Genomic DNA, 16,503 nt, shown 5'->3' with positions numbered 1-16,503 from the left:
AGGGTTTTAGCCAAGGCTCTTCCGCGGAACCCATGATCTTCACCTTCTTGAAGAGAATATAATTAGTGGGCCAAACCCACACCGTCTGGTTCTGCTTGCATTTAGATAAAACTAGGAATTAGAAACACTTTCGCACAAATTGCACACTTTTGTGCCAATTGCTCTGCAGTATGTTTTGCTTTGTCTCATGTCGCAAGCTCTTGATATCCCTGGCCTCGTTTCTGAAGGCTTCTAGTGATGGACTTCTGAGTTTTGATATTTACATTTTCTCAAGGCTAGTTGTTCACGGGAGAAATTGTTTCCACTGAAGGATACAGGCTTCCGAGAACGAGCAAAAGAACTAGAGGGGAAATGTTCAACAAAAAAAAAAAAAAGAGTGTATATGGATAATCTGGAATGAAAGGCTGGAAGAAGCAGTAGTAATTTTCAACCGAAAATTGGATGTACATGCAAAGAGGAATGTCTTGCAGGGCTATGGGGAAACAGCAAGGAGAGGGATTAATTGAATAGCTCTTTTGAAGAGCTAGCACGGGCAGTACAGGCTGAACAGCCTCCATCTGGGCTGTATAATTCTTAAAAAATTTTTTTTAGAGTACCCAATTTATTTCCAATTAATGGACAATTTAGCGTGGCCAATCCACCTAGCCTGCTCATCTTTGGGTTGCGGGGGCAAAACCCACGCAAACACGGGGAGAATGTGCAAACTCCACTACGGACAGTGACCCAGAGCCGGGATCGAACCTGGGACCTCGGCGCCGTGAGGCAGCAGTGCTACCCACTGTGCCACAGTGCTGCCCTGTGCTGTATAATTCTATGATAGCAGCCAAGAGATTAAGTGTAGCTGTAAGATTCAGTCTCATTATTAAAACGATGACAAAAACCAATCAATGGACTTAATCCCTCCATCGGTAATGAACATTTCTCTGTTGTGTTCAAATCCCCACCGATGGCGTTAACCTATAATTAGATTCACTAGGCTAGATCGTCATGTGTAAGGAACGCCCCTGCTCAGACAATTTTGCAGAAAGGAAGAGCTCGTGGGTAAAGAGTGCAGTTCACGGTCTCTTAAAAGGGAACTGCCCTTGTTGGGGGACAAGGGTGCGTGGTGGAGGCTGATCTTTATTACGATTTCTGCGTACGTGTGTAATGTTACAAAATGACACACTTCGGCCCAAATTGCACTTTTATGCAGTTTAGTGAGAGGTTTGTCAAACTGCCTTTAATGGTGATGACACCATCAGTTAAATATCAAACCTGCAGAATTTGGGGATGCCGTGGGCTCCCACTTTATCCCGGCATGAAGCCTAACACTTTATGACAAACCCATACAGCCACAGTCACACAATTCAAGGTTACTTGCTAACGTGACGTGACTGTGTAGTGAAACTGTGACTTTAATCAGCTTCTGCTGCTTTCTCCAATTAAAGGATGAGCGAACGACCAGTCAGATCATTAATTCTATTCCTTCAGGATGAAAGGTGGAGTAAATTGGGCTCGTAGTCTCTGGAGTTTCGAAAAATGAGAGGCAATCTCATTGAAATCTAAAAAATTCTGAAGGGGTTTGATCGGGTTGACGCTGAGAGATTGTTTGCATTGGTCGGGGAATCGAAAACATGGGGGGGGGGCCCGTCTCAGGAGAAGAGGCCGCTCATTTAGGACCGAGGTCCGGAGGAATGACGTCACTCGAAGGGTTGAATCTTTGGAATTCTCTATGCCAGAGTATTTTGGATGATCACCATGATTGTATTGAATGGCGAAGCAGGCTCGACGGGCCATGTCATCCACTCCTTCTCCTGTTTCCCCGTGGATATATGTTTACGAATGAACATGTTGGAGAAATCCGATTGATTGCCAAAACTATTGAGGGGAATTCAGCAAAAATTCCATTTGCACACCTATCCGGAATTTCTACTGATCAAGTGCCAAACAATTCCATGGGGAATAACAGAGCAAGTTAGTTGCGAGGCTCTGAGTTATTCACCTGACCTCAACAACAATCACATTACAACAACAACTTGCATTTCAATTGCATCTTTAATGTAGTCAAGCCCCTCGAGGCACTTCACAGAAGCATAATCAGACATTTGACACCAAGTCACATCAAGGATATTCAGATAAAAATGACCTAAAACCTGGCCGGACAGATAGACCTTAAGGAGAAATCTACAGTAGAAAAGAGAAGCAGAGGAGGGGAGAGGTTTAACGACCAAGCTGATGACCTTGGCAACTGAAAACATAGCCGCAGTTACGGAGCGATTCAAATCCAGGGGTAATCAACAGGCCAGAATTGAAGGAGCACAGATACCTTGGAGAATTGTCGGTTTGAGAAGACAGAGATAGGGAGGGGCGCGAGGGCGTGGAAAGATTTAAAAGCATTGAACGCGTATTCTAAAATCAAAACCTTGGTTGAGGGGGATGTCAGCGAGCACAGGGGTAAACATTGACCAACATCGTTCAGTCTTCATGATGTAAAAATAATAATAACGCTGTAAATAGTAACAGCCTGGATTACCCCGTTTGATACGTGTAAGGGTTAAATTCACAGGGCAGAAATGAGTTTCCTTTTCTACACGTTTGGATTAAATGGGTAATATTGGGTGCCAGTATTCAGACACAAGATTATATGATTTGAAGTGAGGTGGGTTTGGGCATTATTTAATAATTGCCTCAGGGATCAGAGCAGCCGGCACACATTAAATACTGATGGTCCTGCCCAGCCCAGAATCAGCCAGGAACAGGTAACATTGCACAAACACAGCTTGACAGCAGGGCGATTTGAAATTAAGACAATATTCTCGACAAAGGAAAAATTAATATGTTCAGTTCTGCCCTGATTCAGAATTTTATATTAAGAAGCAATTTGGCAAAATGCCATGAATATTTGAAAGGCTTCAGGAGTAAAATGGAAATTTGAAGCTTTTAGGGCAATCTTCCAAGAAAGGAATAGGTTTATGATTTATTTAGGACTAGACTGATCATTTAATGTACGCACCATTTAATGTACGCACCATATAATTAAAATAAGGTAGGCATTCAGGTTGAAGTGCAACTTAGAGATTTAATATACAGATAGATAATTTGAGAACGGTTCCAGGTTCAAGGAACTTCTGTTCCATGGATAAATCGGAGAAGTTGGAAGCATTAGTTCTCCTTGGAGCCGAGAAGGTTGAGAGTAGATTTTGATGGAGTCCCAAATTCATGAGGGGTCTGGACAGAGTAAATTGGAGAAAAACTGTTCCCGTTGGTGGAAGGAGCAGGAGAACCAGTGGGAATGGATTTAAGCAGAATGACAAAAGAAAAATGGGGGCATGGGGGATATGTATTTTCTGCAGCGCGAGGTTAGGATCTGATGCACTGCCTGAGAGTGTGGTGGAGACACATTCACTTGTGGCTTTCAGGAGTGAACCGAGGAGAAAATATCGGCGGAAAATGGTGCGAGCCAATTTGCACTTGCAGAGAGCTTGTACAGACATGATGGGCCGAATGATCTCCTTCTGGATTGTGACCCTTCTACAGTACAGAAAGTAGCTTTAACAGAACAATGTCTGATTACTCCCCCTACACTGCCATCTACAAGTAGGTGATGCCCAATACATTAGGACATCCCAAATATTAGATCCATCCCCCTCCTCAGTGAACCCTCCAAAAGCTCCAAGGCACTTCACACTGGACTTGGCTGAAATTCCCCACAGGAGCACACATTCCAATTCATTTCAGCACATGCGGATATTTGTTGCTCTCAATGTTCCCCCTTCCCCTGAAGATATAACCTCATGCACATCGGCCATCTTGTCCCTTCTCCTTAAGATCTGGGAGCAGAGATTTATCTCTTGTACACTCACTAGCACGTGAATCTCCCCCCATTTATGTAACGGGCAGGAAAATTGCAGGCTGGCGAACACAGAAAGCTCGGACCAATGTATCGTTTTCCTCAGCACTAACAGTCAGCAAGCTATTTGACCATGGGAACCAGGCGAGCACAGTTGAGCCAGGCCTCTCCCCTTCCCTTCGATTGCCACACGTACAACCAGAACCATTAACCCTCCCGAGTCATGTAACGACTAACTGAGCCATCGAGGGAGCGTGCCGTTAAGTCCATGGAATCCCCTTCCCCAAGGAGCGGTGGACGCTGGTTCGTTGATTTATTCAAGGCTGAGACATATTTTTGACAGACGAGGGAGTTAGGGATGCAGAGGGTTGGGGCCGGCGGAGTGTGGAGTTGAGGCCACAAATCAAATCAGTCATGATGCTGTGCAATGACGGAGCAGGTTGGCCTACCCCAAACCTATTTCTGATGATCTTATGTGACCTGGTGCAGTCGCCATTGAGGCCAACATAACTCCTGACCCGAGGATGTTGGACAGGGATAGGATCCTGCTAATTTCCTCTTCGACATTTTGTCGGGTGATAATGCTCTCACCTCCAAGTCCACAGCTTGTGCAGAGATTTCAGCACAGTATCTAGGCTGTTATTTCAGTGCAGCACAATAACAGGTTATCTCCTCATTATCGCATTACAGCTTGGGGGAGTTCACTGCACACAATTTGACCACTGCGTTTCCTGCATTCCAACAATGGCTACTGTTATAACTGCTCGGATCCTATTGGCTGGGGACAACTGGTTACCCCACGACTCTGGTGGCGGGGAGCTCATATTCCTCAAGAGTCACGGGGTAACCAATTGCCCCCAGCCAATAGGATCGGGCTTATTATAACAACTACACTTCAACAATCCTTCATTGCCTGTAAAGCACACGCTGGAATGTTGTGATAGGCACTATGTAAATGCAAATTCCTCTTTCTTAACAACGTTGCTCTCCCTGCCAGTCCTAAAGAGAATGTGAGGCGAGGCTAGCATTTAATCACTGTGGGACTGTTAGATAGCTTGCAGGCAAAGCCTGCAGTGGGGTTTCTAAACTACCCAGATTGTCATGGAAGTCTCCCGGAATTAAGGATGAGTTTCCCCAGACTCGCCTGCAAGCAAGCCGAGGAGAGAAATCTTCAGGACAATAAAAACAATACGAAAGGAAGGAAAATACCAATAACTAACAGTCAAGATCCAAATGGGATAAGCGATTTATTCAGATGGGAACCCGTGGGGATATAATAGGGTAGAAGATGGCACTGATTGCGCTGCAGTGCGTCCATGCCCCTGATAGGTCAGCTGGGGCCAGAGGGCACCTATGGGAGGTGGCCTGGGGGGACTCCCATACGACCTGTGACCCTAAGATCACAGTGGGCACAATGGTCATCTGTGCCCATCCACCCCGACCGCTACACCCCTCAGCCCTCCCCATGACTGTCAGCAGGCTATGGCGATGTTAGACACTTTCCGTACTCCCACTCTTTTCCTCAGCAGCCAAGGCGCCTGTTTCCTGATTTTTAGCACAAGTGAATTCGCCGTCGGGAATTTGCCCCAGTGCAGGCGGAGCATCACGAGTCCCCGGAGAATAGCGGGTCAGGCCCGCGAATTATATGGCAACAGCGTTACTATACGTGCAGAGTGGAATGCATTGACGCCACTGTCGAGGCACCGGTGAATTGAGGATTGGCATGAAACCGGCCCTCGCCACGATTATGGCGTCAAAACCGATTCTCCGCCCAATCACGTTTCCCAATTCCGACGTCGGCCGATGGAGAATCGCGCCCAAGATGTCTACTGTTTATAATGGAGATGAGGAGATTTTTTTTCTCTCAAAGAGTTGATAGCCTGTGGAATTCTCTTGCCCTGAATGTAGTTGAGACTGGGTTATTGAATCTATTCAAGGTAGAGCTGGATAGATTTTTGAGAGGCAAAGGAGTCAAGGAATATGGCGGGCGACGGGTGGCACAGTGACGCAGTGGTTAGCACTGCTGCCTCACAACGCCGAGGACCCGGGTTCGATCCCGGCCCCTGGTCACTGTCCTGTGGAGTTTGCACATTCTCCCTGTGTCTGCGTGGGTCTCACCCCCACAACCCAAAGATGTGCAGGATAGGTGGATTGGCCACGCTAAATTGCCCCTTAATAGAGACTGCTGCACAGCGCTGTTCCAATTGGCTCGTTTGGACAGGGGGGCTGGAGGGAATCAGGGGCGAAATTCTCCTACCCGCCCCGCCACATTTCTGCTCCGACCGGCCGGCGGGAGTCTCCGTAACACCGGCCGGTCAATGGGGTTTCCCATTGTGGGGCAGCCCCACGCCGTCGGGAAACCCCCGGGCGCCGGCAAAACGGAGACTCCCGCCGGCGGAGAATGACGCCCCAGGTGTCTCACAACCGTGCTCTATAGAACTGACAAAACTTTTTCATCCTGAAGACACACAAAGGTGGAGCAGGAATGTTGGGAACCCACCAAATCATAACAGAACTGACTCCAACATTCCTTCCCTGAGGAAACAAGTGTCTCTTTCTCATGTGTGGAGATGTTATTAGCCTGTATTCTGTTTATTGAGGCATTAAAGAAAGGAGGAGCTCATCTTTCATTTGCCTTTTCAAGACGATATTCTTCAAAAGCAGGAAATGGCCTTGTTGATGTTTGGAAGCCATTTCAAAGCTCAAAACCTTTCCAATGTGCCCTATAGCTTTAATGACAATCCAAAAGGATTTGTGATTCTGAGACTGATAAACCTTAAACCTTCAGCCCCACCTCTCCCACCTCCCCCACTCAACTTTCTACTTGATCATCCCATTTCCTGTGTAATTATTAACCTTCTTCAAGCTGAGGCACTTCATCTCCAGCAGACCGCCAACAGATACAATCACTCCATCTTCATTTTTGTGGTTTGGTTAAAAAAATGATTTGTAACAGTTTGTGTTTTAGTTCAAATGCTTGTAGATCGAAGCAAGTTTTTATTTTCAGGAAATCGTAATTTGAAAAGGCAGAGAACAAAGGGAATCGTATTTCTCGTTCATGCTTTGAAAGATGTTGCAGACCGAGTTACTTGCACTGGGCTAGGTTTTAACTGTTGGAAGACTCATCCAAGGGAGCACACTGATTCACCACGCTTTCCAGAAGCACCCGCCATTTTGAGGCCCCTGCCTCATTTAAATCTCCTGCTCCTCCTCTAGTTCAGTAAGAAGTCTTACAACACCAAGTTAATGTCCAACAGGTTTGATTAGAATTTGAAACATTGGGACTTTAACCTGGTGTTGTAAGACTTCTTACTGTGCTCACCCCAGTCCACGCCGGCATCGCCACATCACTTGTATAGTTTGACGCCTCCGCACGTAGGTGTATATATACTGCCCAGGATGTGAGCTGTCCAGACCTAAAATGATGATTGGAGTCCCGTGGAGTCCATCTCAGAAAGAAGTCTGTCGCATGACTCAGGCACGGGGTTTGACACCCAACAGTGTCCATTTCAAAATGGAGTGGGCTGCATCATCGGTGTGGTGGTATGTATTAGGGGTAGTATGGTACTTGTGGTGCCGAGAGGCTATTGGTAGACAGGCACTGGGTCCTGATTGGATCTGCCGCCTGCTGGCTCCACCCAGTAAGGCGGAGTATAAGAGCCCGGGTTCTCCCAGCAGCTGCATTCTGTAACTGAGCTGCTGGGGAACAAGTCTTGCTTAATAAAGCCTTTGATTGACTTTGTCACTTCTCGTCTCATGAGTAATTGATTGTGCCACAATCGGTGACTCCATTTTGAGGCCCATTCATGTCAGGCGAAGGCAGCGTAAACAAACCCTAATGGGTTACAGTGCAGTGACTCCCTGTACAGCAAGATCCCACAAATGAATGTGCAAGTCAATCTCTTTTTGATGGCATGAATCAAGGGAAGAATGTTGGCTGGAGCATGCAGCGGTATTCATAGCCATATTATTTGAAAGATGGCACCTCCGACAGTGTAGCAATCCCTCAGAATCATATTGAAGTGTCAGCCTCGTTTACGTGCTGCACTCTCTGGAGTTTGAACTCATGACCTTCTGACTCCGGTGAAGAATATGGTCAAGATCTGCGAGGTGCCATCTGCCAATCTATACTCCGTAATGAAGTAGAAATCAAGTATTTCTGAAGGGGGCAGTGTTTCTTTGGCTGCTCTGGGGTGCATTACGGGGGAGTGAAGATGGGTGAGCAATAACACAACCTCGGAGTCAGGGAGGCATAAATGTTAAGATTCTGCAATGACCCCCCTCCTACCCCCACTGAAAACACACTACTGTGTGATTTGTTATGCTGTAGGTGTAACATAAGCGGCTTCCTTGTGGTGCACTTGACAAAGGAAGGTTCAGACGTGGAGATAACTTCAACACCTTTTTTTAACTATTTACACTTCTATTACTCGGGTTCGACACTACTGCTAATCCTACTATAGCTACCCAGACTGACGAACCAGTTGCTGCCATCCACGTGGTGGGTGTAATATTGAATCAACCATGTGTCTGTCCTCACTGACTGTCTCTACTGGAAAGAGGCAGATCATGTGTGTGGTGTCCTTTATATATGGGTTGGTGTAATGCCCCCCTGTGGTCGTGTCACCTCCATGTGTATCGTGAATGTCTATTGGTCGTGTCCTATCTACTTGATCTATTGGTTGAGTGTGTGTGTGTGATATATCTTGTGCTCCCTCTAGTGTCTAGCTAGCCTACATGTATTTACATTGATGCACATCACCACACTGTGTAGTTAGGCGAGGCCCCACAAGAGCTGGCATGTCAGCCATGGCCCACCTCCCAAAGCTAAATAGTCAAGACTGATAAATAGATACTGGACGGATAATGGATAGTGGGGCAAGAAAACAAAGCTGGGACCCACAGGAAAAGGAGTCAACTGCAATAGAATGGATGGGTCGGGGTGGGGGAGAGAAGAGTTAAAAAGGAATTCAACAGCTCTGGAGCAAGTGACATATCTCAATACAACTTAATAATAATAATCTTTATTGTCACAAGTTGACTTACATTAGCACTGCAATGAAGTTACTGTGAAAAGCCCCTAGTCGCCACATTCCGGCGCCTGTTCGGGTACACAGAGGGAGAATTCAGAATGTCCAAATTACCTAACAGCACACGTCTACATAGTCCCGTCCTTGAAATGGGAGGTGTGCTACCGCCCCAGTAACACTAACTCACCGGCTTGGTGATGAAGGAGCTGATAAGGGTAACGGCCGACCAGAAAAATATCCCACAGCTCAGGATGAACTTCCTGTTGAAGCGGTCGCCAAGGAAACCGAAGATCGGGGTGGCCACCATGAAAGAGCAGATGAAAACTGGGAAAGAAGGGGAAAAATAAAAAGGTATTAAACATGGAGGTTTCGCTCAGTCAGTACAGTAAATATTGAACACAAACAGTCTCCAGACTCCACACCAATTTTCGATCCCTGTAACACTCGGTATATATTAAATTTGTTATGAATATCATACAATTTCTTATTTGGGCTTCGCCATGTGTGACACTGTTACGCATACGCATGGCTGGCATTGGTTCAACTACAATATCACTAATGTTCAACCAAGGTCCTGGTTACCCTATCAGCTGGATACGGAAGATCCCTTGGCATGGTTTGAAGATAAGCCCACAGATTCTCCCTGGTGTCATCTGCCAATATTTATCCCAAAACCAATAGATAAAAGCAAAATACTACAGATGCTGGAAATCTGAAATAAAAACAGAAAACACTAGATAAACGCAGTAGATATGGCAGCGTCTGGGGAGAGAGAAACGCAGTAGAAAGATCATTTAAATCTGAAAAGTTAACTCAGGAACCTGCTGAGATTCCAGAATTTTCTGTTTTTACGATCTCAGAGCCAGATTGTGTGCAGCTAAGGGGGCAGACAGGGGCCTCGGTTGTAATCCTCATCCAAAAAGACAGCACCTTGACCAGTGTACCTTCAGTTCGGGTTGCCAACTCTCCAGGATTGGTCTGGAGGTTGATTGATGATCAACCTCCATGGAGGAGGGGAAATGGGGGAGGGGGGGGTTGAGACCCACGCAGACACAGGGGAGGACGTGCAAACCTCACACGGACAGTGACCCAGGGCCGGGATCAAACCAGTGTCCTCGGCACCGTGAGGCAGCAGTGCTAACCACTGGGCCTCCATACTGCCCCTGTCTTTTTGCTTTCCAATTGGTGTAGGAAGGCCGTACGTCACAAGGATGGATGTGTTGGTCAATCAATGGCTGGAGCATGGAGGGGCTGGTCATTTGATAAGACCTCCAGGAAGACATTTAATCACAGTTGGCAATCCTACCTTCAATATTACATTAACGTATTGGTTTAGGTTTTGCGCTCAAGTCCCTGGAGTGGGACTTGAACTCACAGTCCTTCTGGCTCAGAGGTGAGAGAGCTCCCCACTGAGCTGTGGCTGATTCCAAGCGAGTGTGTGCATGAGAGAGAGAGAGAGAGAGAGAGAGAGAGAGAGTGGCATGAGTGCGAGTAAGTTTGTGCATCTGGGGGAGTGTATGTATATCAAAGAGAGAGCGAGTGAGTGTGTGTGAGAGACTGTGCATGTATGTGACTATGCGCATGTGTGTGTGCGTGCAGGTGTGCGACTGTGTGCATGTGCAACAACAAGACTATGCATGTACCTGAGAGATAGTGTATGCGCACAACTGTGTGAGTCAGACTGCGGCCGCGATTGAGTGGCCAGGCTAGCCGCTGACGCAAATCCCGTCATGACTCTGAAGTCTCACGAGAGGTCCAAAACAGGACTTGTGCTGGTGAGATCTCACTTTGGTATCTTCTCCTCATCCCCTCTGAAGACACGATGATAAGGTTTACGCCCAGGAAGGGCACTAGCCTGATTAGCATATTTTATAATAAATTAGAATATCATTCTAGGGCTTAATGCCGCTACTTCCACCCTCACCGTGTCGTCCGTCTCAACCAGTGTGATGTCACGCCAGCATGAATCGCTACTGGTTTTCAAAAATGAAAACCAGTCATGATGACCAGGTCAGGTTGCACAGATAGGTATACCCCTGGGTGGTGCAAGACATAGCGCAGGTTGGCAATGCCAGAGCAGGTCTCTCTGGGGAGCCCCATTGGAGATTCCTCCTTGTGTGAGATTGGAGGGGGGAAATGTCTTTAAGCCCCCATGCTCGCTTGGTGGAGGGTGGGGAGAATGCCCTGATGCCTGTTGGGGGGGGGGGGGGGGGGTCTTCCATGCCTATAGGGCATGTTTATTTTCAGGGCAGATTGAGGCTCCCTTTAAAGATGGCGGCCCAATTTCAGTGGGACTGGTCTTGTTCGCTCTACCAGGCTCCACCCCACCAGAGTGGCAGTGCAAACTACACCCTCAGATTCTCTGTGAACTGAGTATCAGAAAGTCTGGAGCAAAAACTCAGCCGTGCATCTGGATAGATAAATGCTGACTTTTCCTCTGGACCTGACACTCTGCCACATTTTGGGAAGATTCCAGTCTGTGTTTGAGAGCCTGGGTGCCCCTTGCAGGGATAATTATAGGTTTTGAAACTCAGCCAGGCATTCATAACAACCTAATAATAATCCTTTGGGAAACGTCAAAGTACTCTATTGAAACTGTACAAACAGATGCTACAGTTTTTTCTAACCTGGAGCAGATGACCTGTTAATCAAAGCAGTCCAGCAGAGGCTTTTTTTAACTCTCAGGTTTTTTTAAAACACTGATTGACAGCTTCAGCCTTTTGTTTTTTAAGTTTAAAAGAGCAGGGTATTTAAAAAAAACTTCAAATCATAACAGCTATTCAGACGTTTTCTGCCCTTTAGGAGCATTTACGTCTACTCCATCAATCTGTCAGTGATCCCACACCATGGGTTAAGGTCCTTGAAATAGCCAACATGGGGTCTGTTTGGAAATCAGTTCAAAAGGTCCAACTGAGCCTGGGTTTCCTCCCATGTGAACCACACCCACCCATTTCCCCTACTGGCAAAAATTGGACATGTCAGAAATAGGGGCAGGACTTCCACATTTCGGTTCCAGCCACCATTTTTAAAGGTCTGCAGCATCTTCCTCACTGTGAGAGAGTGAATGAGAGTATGAGCGAGTGAGTGAGGTGAGCTAAGGGAGGTGAGGTGAGTGAGCGAGAGCGTCAGAGAATGCCTATGTGAGTGAATGAATAAATGAGTGTGTGAGTGTGAGTATGTGTGTGTGTGAGAATGTGCGAGTGATGGCAGCACGGTGGCACAGTGGTTAGCATTGCTGCCTCGCGGCGCCGAGGTCCCAGGTTCGATCCCGGCTCTGGGTCACTGTCCGTGTGGAGTTTGCACATTCTCCCCGTGTCTGCATGGGTTTCGCCCCCACAACCCAAAGATGTGCAGGGTAGGTGGATTCGCCATGCTAAATTGCCCCTTAATTGGAAAAAATGAATTGGGTACACTAAATTTATTTTAAAAAAGAATGTGCGAGTGTGAGCAAGTGTGCAGTTACTCAGTGAGCTGCAGTGTCTGATTCAAAGGTTCGCAGAATGCAGCCTGGCAATAAAATAGCTGAAAAAGTGCTAAAAATAAAGGATAGATTTTCTGACCCCGCAGCCACAAAATCACAGAAGGAAACGTCTTGGTAACGGATCAATTTTGTGTTTTTCACTAACAATACAATTTACAAAAGCCTTGGAGCTTCCCATTGAATAGCAGTGAAGCAAATCCTAGAATGAGTGTGTGGATCTCCCAAGGCAATAGCCCAGTTTGACTTGCATGGTTAGATTACAGGAGCATGTCATTCAACCAAAAGAAATCTCTAAAAATGGAATGAACTAAGACCCTGATCTCCATGAGGGCACTGTGTAATGATCGTGTTCCAATACAGAAGCACATCTCATTTAGAACGCTGGGAATACTTCCAGCACATAACTCTACTTCCCTGATGTGTTATTGCTTAACTGCAGGCGTACCCTCATTCTCGATAATGCAGAGGTTCAAGGGCTCGTAATGCAGACTGATATTCCAGTGGGGTACTGAAGGAGCACAGCCCTTCAACAAGAGCTATCACTACACATTACAGCACACCCTCTGGCTGTTTAGTTTTGTTGACTGTGCAAGAGAGAGAAAACATTTTCATTTATATAGCAACAAGAACAAAGGAAAACCCAGCAGGTCTGGCAGCATCTGTAAGGGGAGAGAAACAGAGTTGACATTTCGGGTCCTTGTGGCTCTTCATCAGAACTGAAGTGAGGGAGTATGTGTTTGATATTAACGTATAGCTGTGAGAGATTGTAGCAACTGTAAGAACAAAAAACAGATGACCTGGTGTGGGAGGGGAGGTTACATTGAGGCAATAAATGTATGGGATATTTTTTTTTTTAAAGGTTTAAGATGGGGGAGAAAGGTCACAATTTGCCGAACTCAACGTTGAGTCTCGAGGGCAGAAATGTGCCCAACCTGAAGATGAGATGCTGCTTGGGGGCGGCATGGTGGTGTAGTGGATAGCACTGTTGCCTCATGGCGCTGAAGACCCGGGTTCGATCCCATGTAGGATCTCCCATAGCATTCCCTTATGCGCTAAGCCAAAGGGATGTGTTGTTCGCAATATGACTACCTTTAACCAATTTGAAATTCGAATGTTCTGAGTTAACATGTCCAGTTATCAAGTACCTACTGACATGTTGATCTATTGCTACATGAAGCTAGGAACATTAAATTCAAAATGAAAACAATAAGGATGTGATTGGGGTGATGGATTTGGAAGCACGTACGTGGTACACAGTCCAGGCTACGTGACTGATTGGTTCACCAGCGACACAGCCTTGAACCATTAACTGGCCATTATTCTGCACACAGCATAGCTGGAAGAGAGTTGAAGGGAGGGATCTGTTTTAGCACGATAAAGAAATGTTTCTTTAAATACACAAGTTTAAATGATCAGATCCTGCTCCTGATGCATAAGCAGGCAGTGGTACTGGTGGAAAACAGGAAGCACACTCTGTAACTTTCGCCAAGGTTTCCTTCCCATGTTTACTCGGCTCTGGCATTCCAGAAGAGTTTACAGGAAGGTAACGTGATTAACAGCAGACACCAATGAAATAAAGTCTGGCTGTCACTGTGGTGTCGCCGGCCACTTGCTAATGCTTTGTAATAATCGAAATGTGACCAACATCTCATTGTGACCATTCAGCCATTTGAGCGTCTGTCAAGAGAATTCCCAGGGCTCATCGGTCTGCCTCCCATACACACATGGGCTGTTTGTGTCTTGGTTACTGCAAATTGGCGATTTACTAGAATGGTACTGGGGGCTGGGGGGGGGTGCCAACCCATCCTCGCTCCACTTTCAGGAATGTCCGCTGCATTAAATGCTGCTCAGGCACTTAACTGGGCAGCTGCCGGCCTTCCCTAGGATCAAGGACCTCGGAGAGGGGCAAGCCCGGCCTCACAATGTTGGCCTGTGGAGAGGTGGTGTCTGCTGCTAGTATTGCACCTAGCGGAGGCCCAGGAACACAGAGAGACCCACGCCATGGTGAGTGATGTTGGGATGGGAGCTGCAGGGCGGGCAGTGGTATTGGGTTTTCAGATGGGCCCCCACTTCCCGATATCTTTGAAAGAGGTACCCTCACAGGGAGACTGCATGCAAACCTGAATCCCCCGCTAGGCAGGATGAGGGCCTTAAGTGGGCATTAATTGCCCATTAGGGACCTCAATTGGTGGCTGGGCAGGAAAGCCACCTATAAGCCTCCCTACCCCAGAATGAATCGGGGAAGAAGTGGGAAGGTGGCATGGTCCCCACTCGCCACACTCCTGCCCAATTAGATGCTCCCACCAGCAAACTCAGCACAGAGGCGAGCATTAAATCCTGCCCTAAACATTGTAATAATATGGAATGCTCAGTCTGAAAGGGTAGTGGAAGCAGATTCAATAATAACCTTTGATCAATAATTGAAAATTAAGTATTGCAGGGATTTGGTGAAACAGCAGAGGGAGTTGGAGTACTTGAATAGCTTTTTCAAAGGGTCAACACAGATATAATGGACCAAATGGCCTCCTTCTATATAGTATGACTATTCTATGAACCTAGGGCAGGAATCCAAATCCAAAGTATGGAACACTATAAGATGGGGAAGAGAGTTGGTTTGGCATGTTTGCAGAATGAACAAAAAGAGTTTAAACAGGCATTGTCACATAGCCACGGTAACTTTCCAAATGTGTAAAGATTAATTGAGCCAAAAGGGGAGGGGCTGAGGAAGTCGGGCCATGGATACTCATGACCTCTGCCCTATTCAGAGGTCAGCCAACAATCTTTGGAGGGCCTGCTGCCTCTATTTCATTCCCAAAAAATCTGTGTCACCTGTCTTAAGGGACCTCCTGGTTAGGCCTGTGATGTGTGCGAGGTTGTCAGCTCAGCCTACAAGCTGGACCTTTGCCAGTTCCCGATCTGCTCCCCCATGCCTGCAGTGTCAGCCAAACGTCGGGAATCTACTCCACCCCAGGCCCATGTTAGCTTCGCTGAACACACAGCGTGGGGATAATAGACTCACAACCACAGCACCCTGTGAGGAACCTGGATAGCCAGCCATGTTGAAACGGTTGTACACCTCTGTCCCCGACAAAGCAACAAGGATTTGTAGTTTGAACAAATGGAACACGATGATTTAATTTTATTGTGACTTCAGGCTGCTAATTTTGAAATTAAAACAAAACGCCTAACAAAGCGATTATAATTTAACTGGTTAGCAATTTACTGTAGTCCCATTGTCCCAGTGTCAGCACTGCCGCCTCCGAGTTCAAAGCTTGTTGGTTCAAGTCCCACTCCAGAGACATGGGTAGCTAACGGAGGCTGACTCTACTGAGGGAGCACTGCACTGTCAGGGGTGCCATCTTTCAGAGAAGACAGAGCTGGTCTGCCCCCTCAGAAGTAAAAGATCCCGTGACATCATTACAAACATATGAAACAGGAGTAGGCCACTCGGCCCTTCGAGCCTGCTCCGCCAATCGATAAGATCACGATTGATCTAATTATAACCTCATTCCCGCCTATCCCTGATAACATTTCACCCCCTTTGCTTATCAAGAATCTACCTCTACTTAAAAGTATTAATTTGGCAGAATTTTACGGTCACTCCAGTCCCATCGAATTCCATGGACTTTTGATCGGCTTGGCAAGTCCAAGACAGGGCTGTAAAATTTCACCTAAATACTTTGCTTCCACTGCCTTTCGAGGAAGAGAGTTCCAAAGACTCCTGTCCCTCAGAACAATTTCTCCTAATCTCCGTCTTAAATGGGAAACCCCTTATCTTTAAACAGTGACCACCTCGTTCTAGATTCTCCCACAAGAGACAACATCCTCTTCACATTCACCTTGTCAATACGCCTCAGGATCTTGTATGTTTAAAGTTGCCTCTTTAAGGGCAGCACGGTAGCATAGTGGTTAGCACAATGGCTTCACAGCGCCTGGGTCCCAGGTTCGATTCCGGCTTGGGTTGCTGTCTGTGCGGAGTCTGCGCGTTCTCCCAGTGTCTGCGTGGGTTTCCTCCGGGTGCTCCGGTTTCCTCCCACAGTCCAAAGATGTGCAGGGGTAGGTGGATTGGCTATGCTAGTGTCCAAAAAAGGTAAGGTAAGGTGGGGTTACGGGGATAGGGTGGAAGTGTGGGGATATGGTGGCGATATGGGGTTAGGTAGGGT

At 46.8% G+C, this 16,503-nt stretch overlaps 1 protein-coding gene across 3 annotated transcripts in view; it reads right to left on the bottom strand.

Moving 5' to 3' along the window:
- Positions 1 to 16,503, bottom strand: part of LOC140386653 (sphingosine-1-phosphate transporter SPNS2-like) — a 134,513-nt gene that overhangs the window by 48,422 nt on the left and 69,588 nt on the right. For 2 of the 3 annotated variants that reach the window (XM_072469170.1, XM_072469169.1), the window contains exon 3: positions 9,047 to 9,183. In XM_072469170.1, coding sequence (XP_072325271.1) covers positions 9,047 to 9,183 — 137 coding nt within the window. Of the gene's footprint in view, positions 1 to 9,046; positions 9,184 to 10,165; positions 10,397 to 16,503 lie in introns of those variants that run through there. The other variant, XM_072469171.1, reaches the window with a different exon arrangement.

Source organism: Scyliorhinus torazame, chromosome 12 (genome assembly GCF_047496885.1).
Source record: "Scyliorhinus torazame isolate Kashiwa2021f chromosome 12, sScyTor2.1, whole genome shotgun sequence".
In the NCBI taxonomy this organism is placed as follows: Eukaryota; Metazoa; Chordata; class Chondrichthyes; order Carcharhiniformes; family Scyliorhinidae; genus Scyliorhinus; species Scyliorhinus torazame.
Note: the sequence above shows the minus strand (reverse complement) of the source record. Positions and strands in the feature narration are given on the sequence as shown.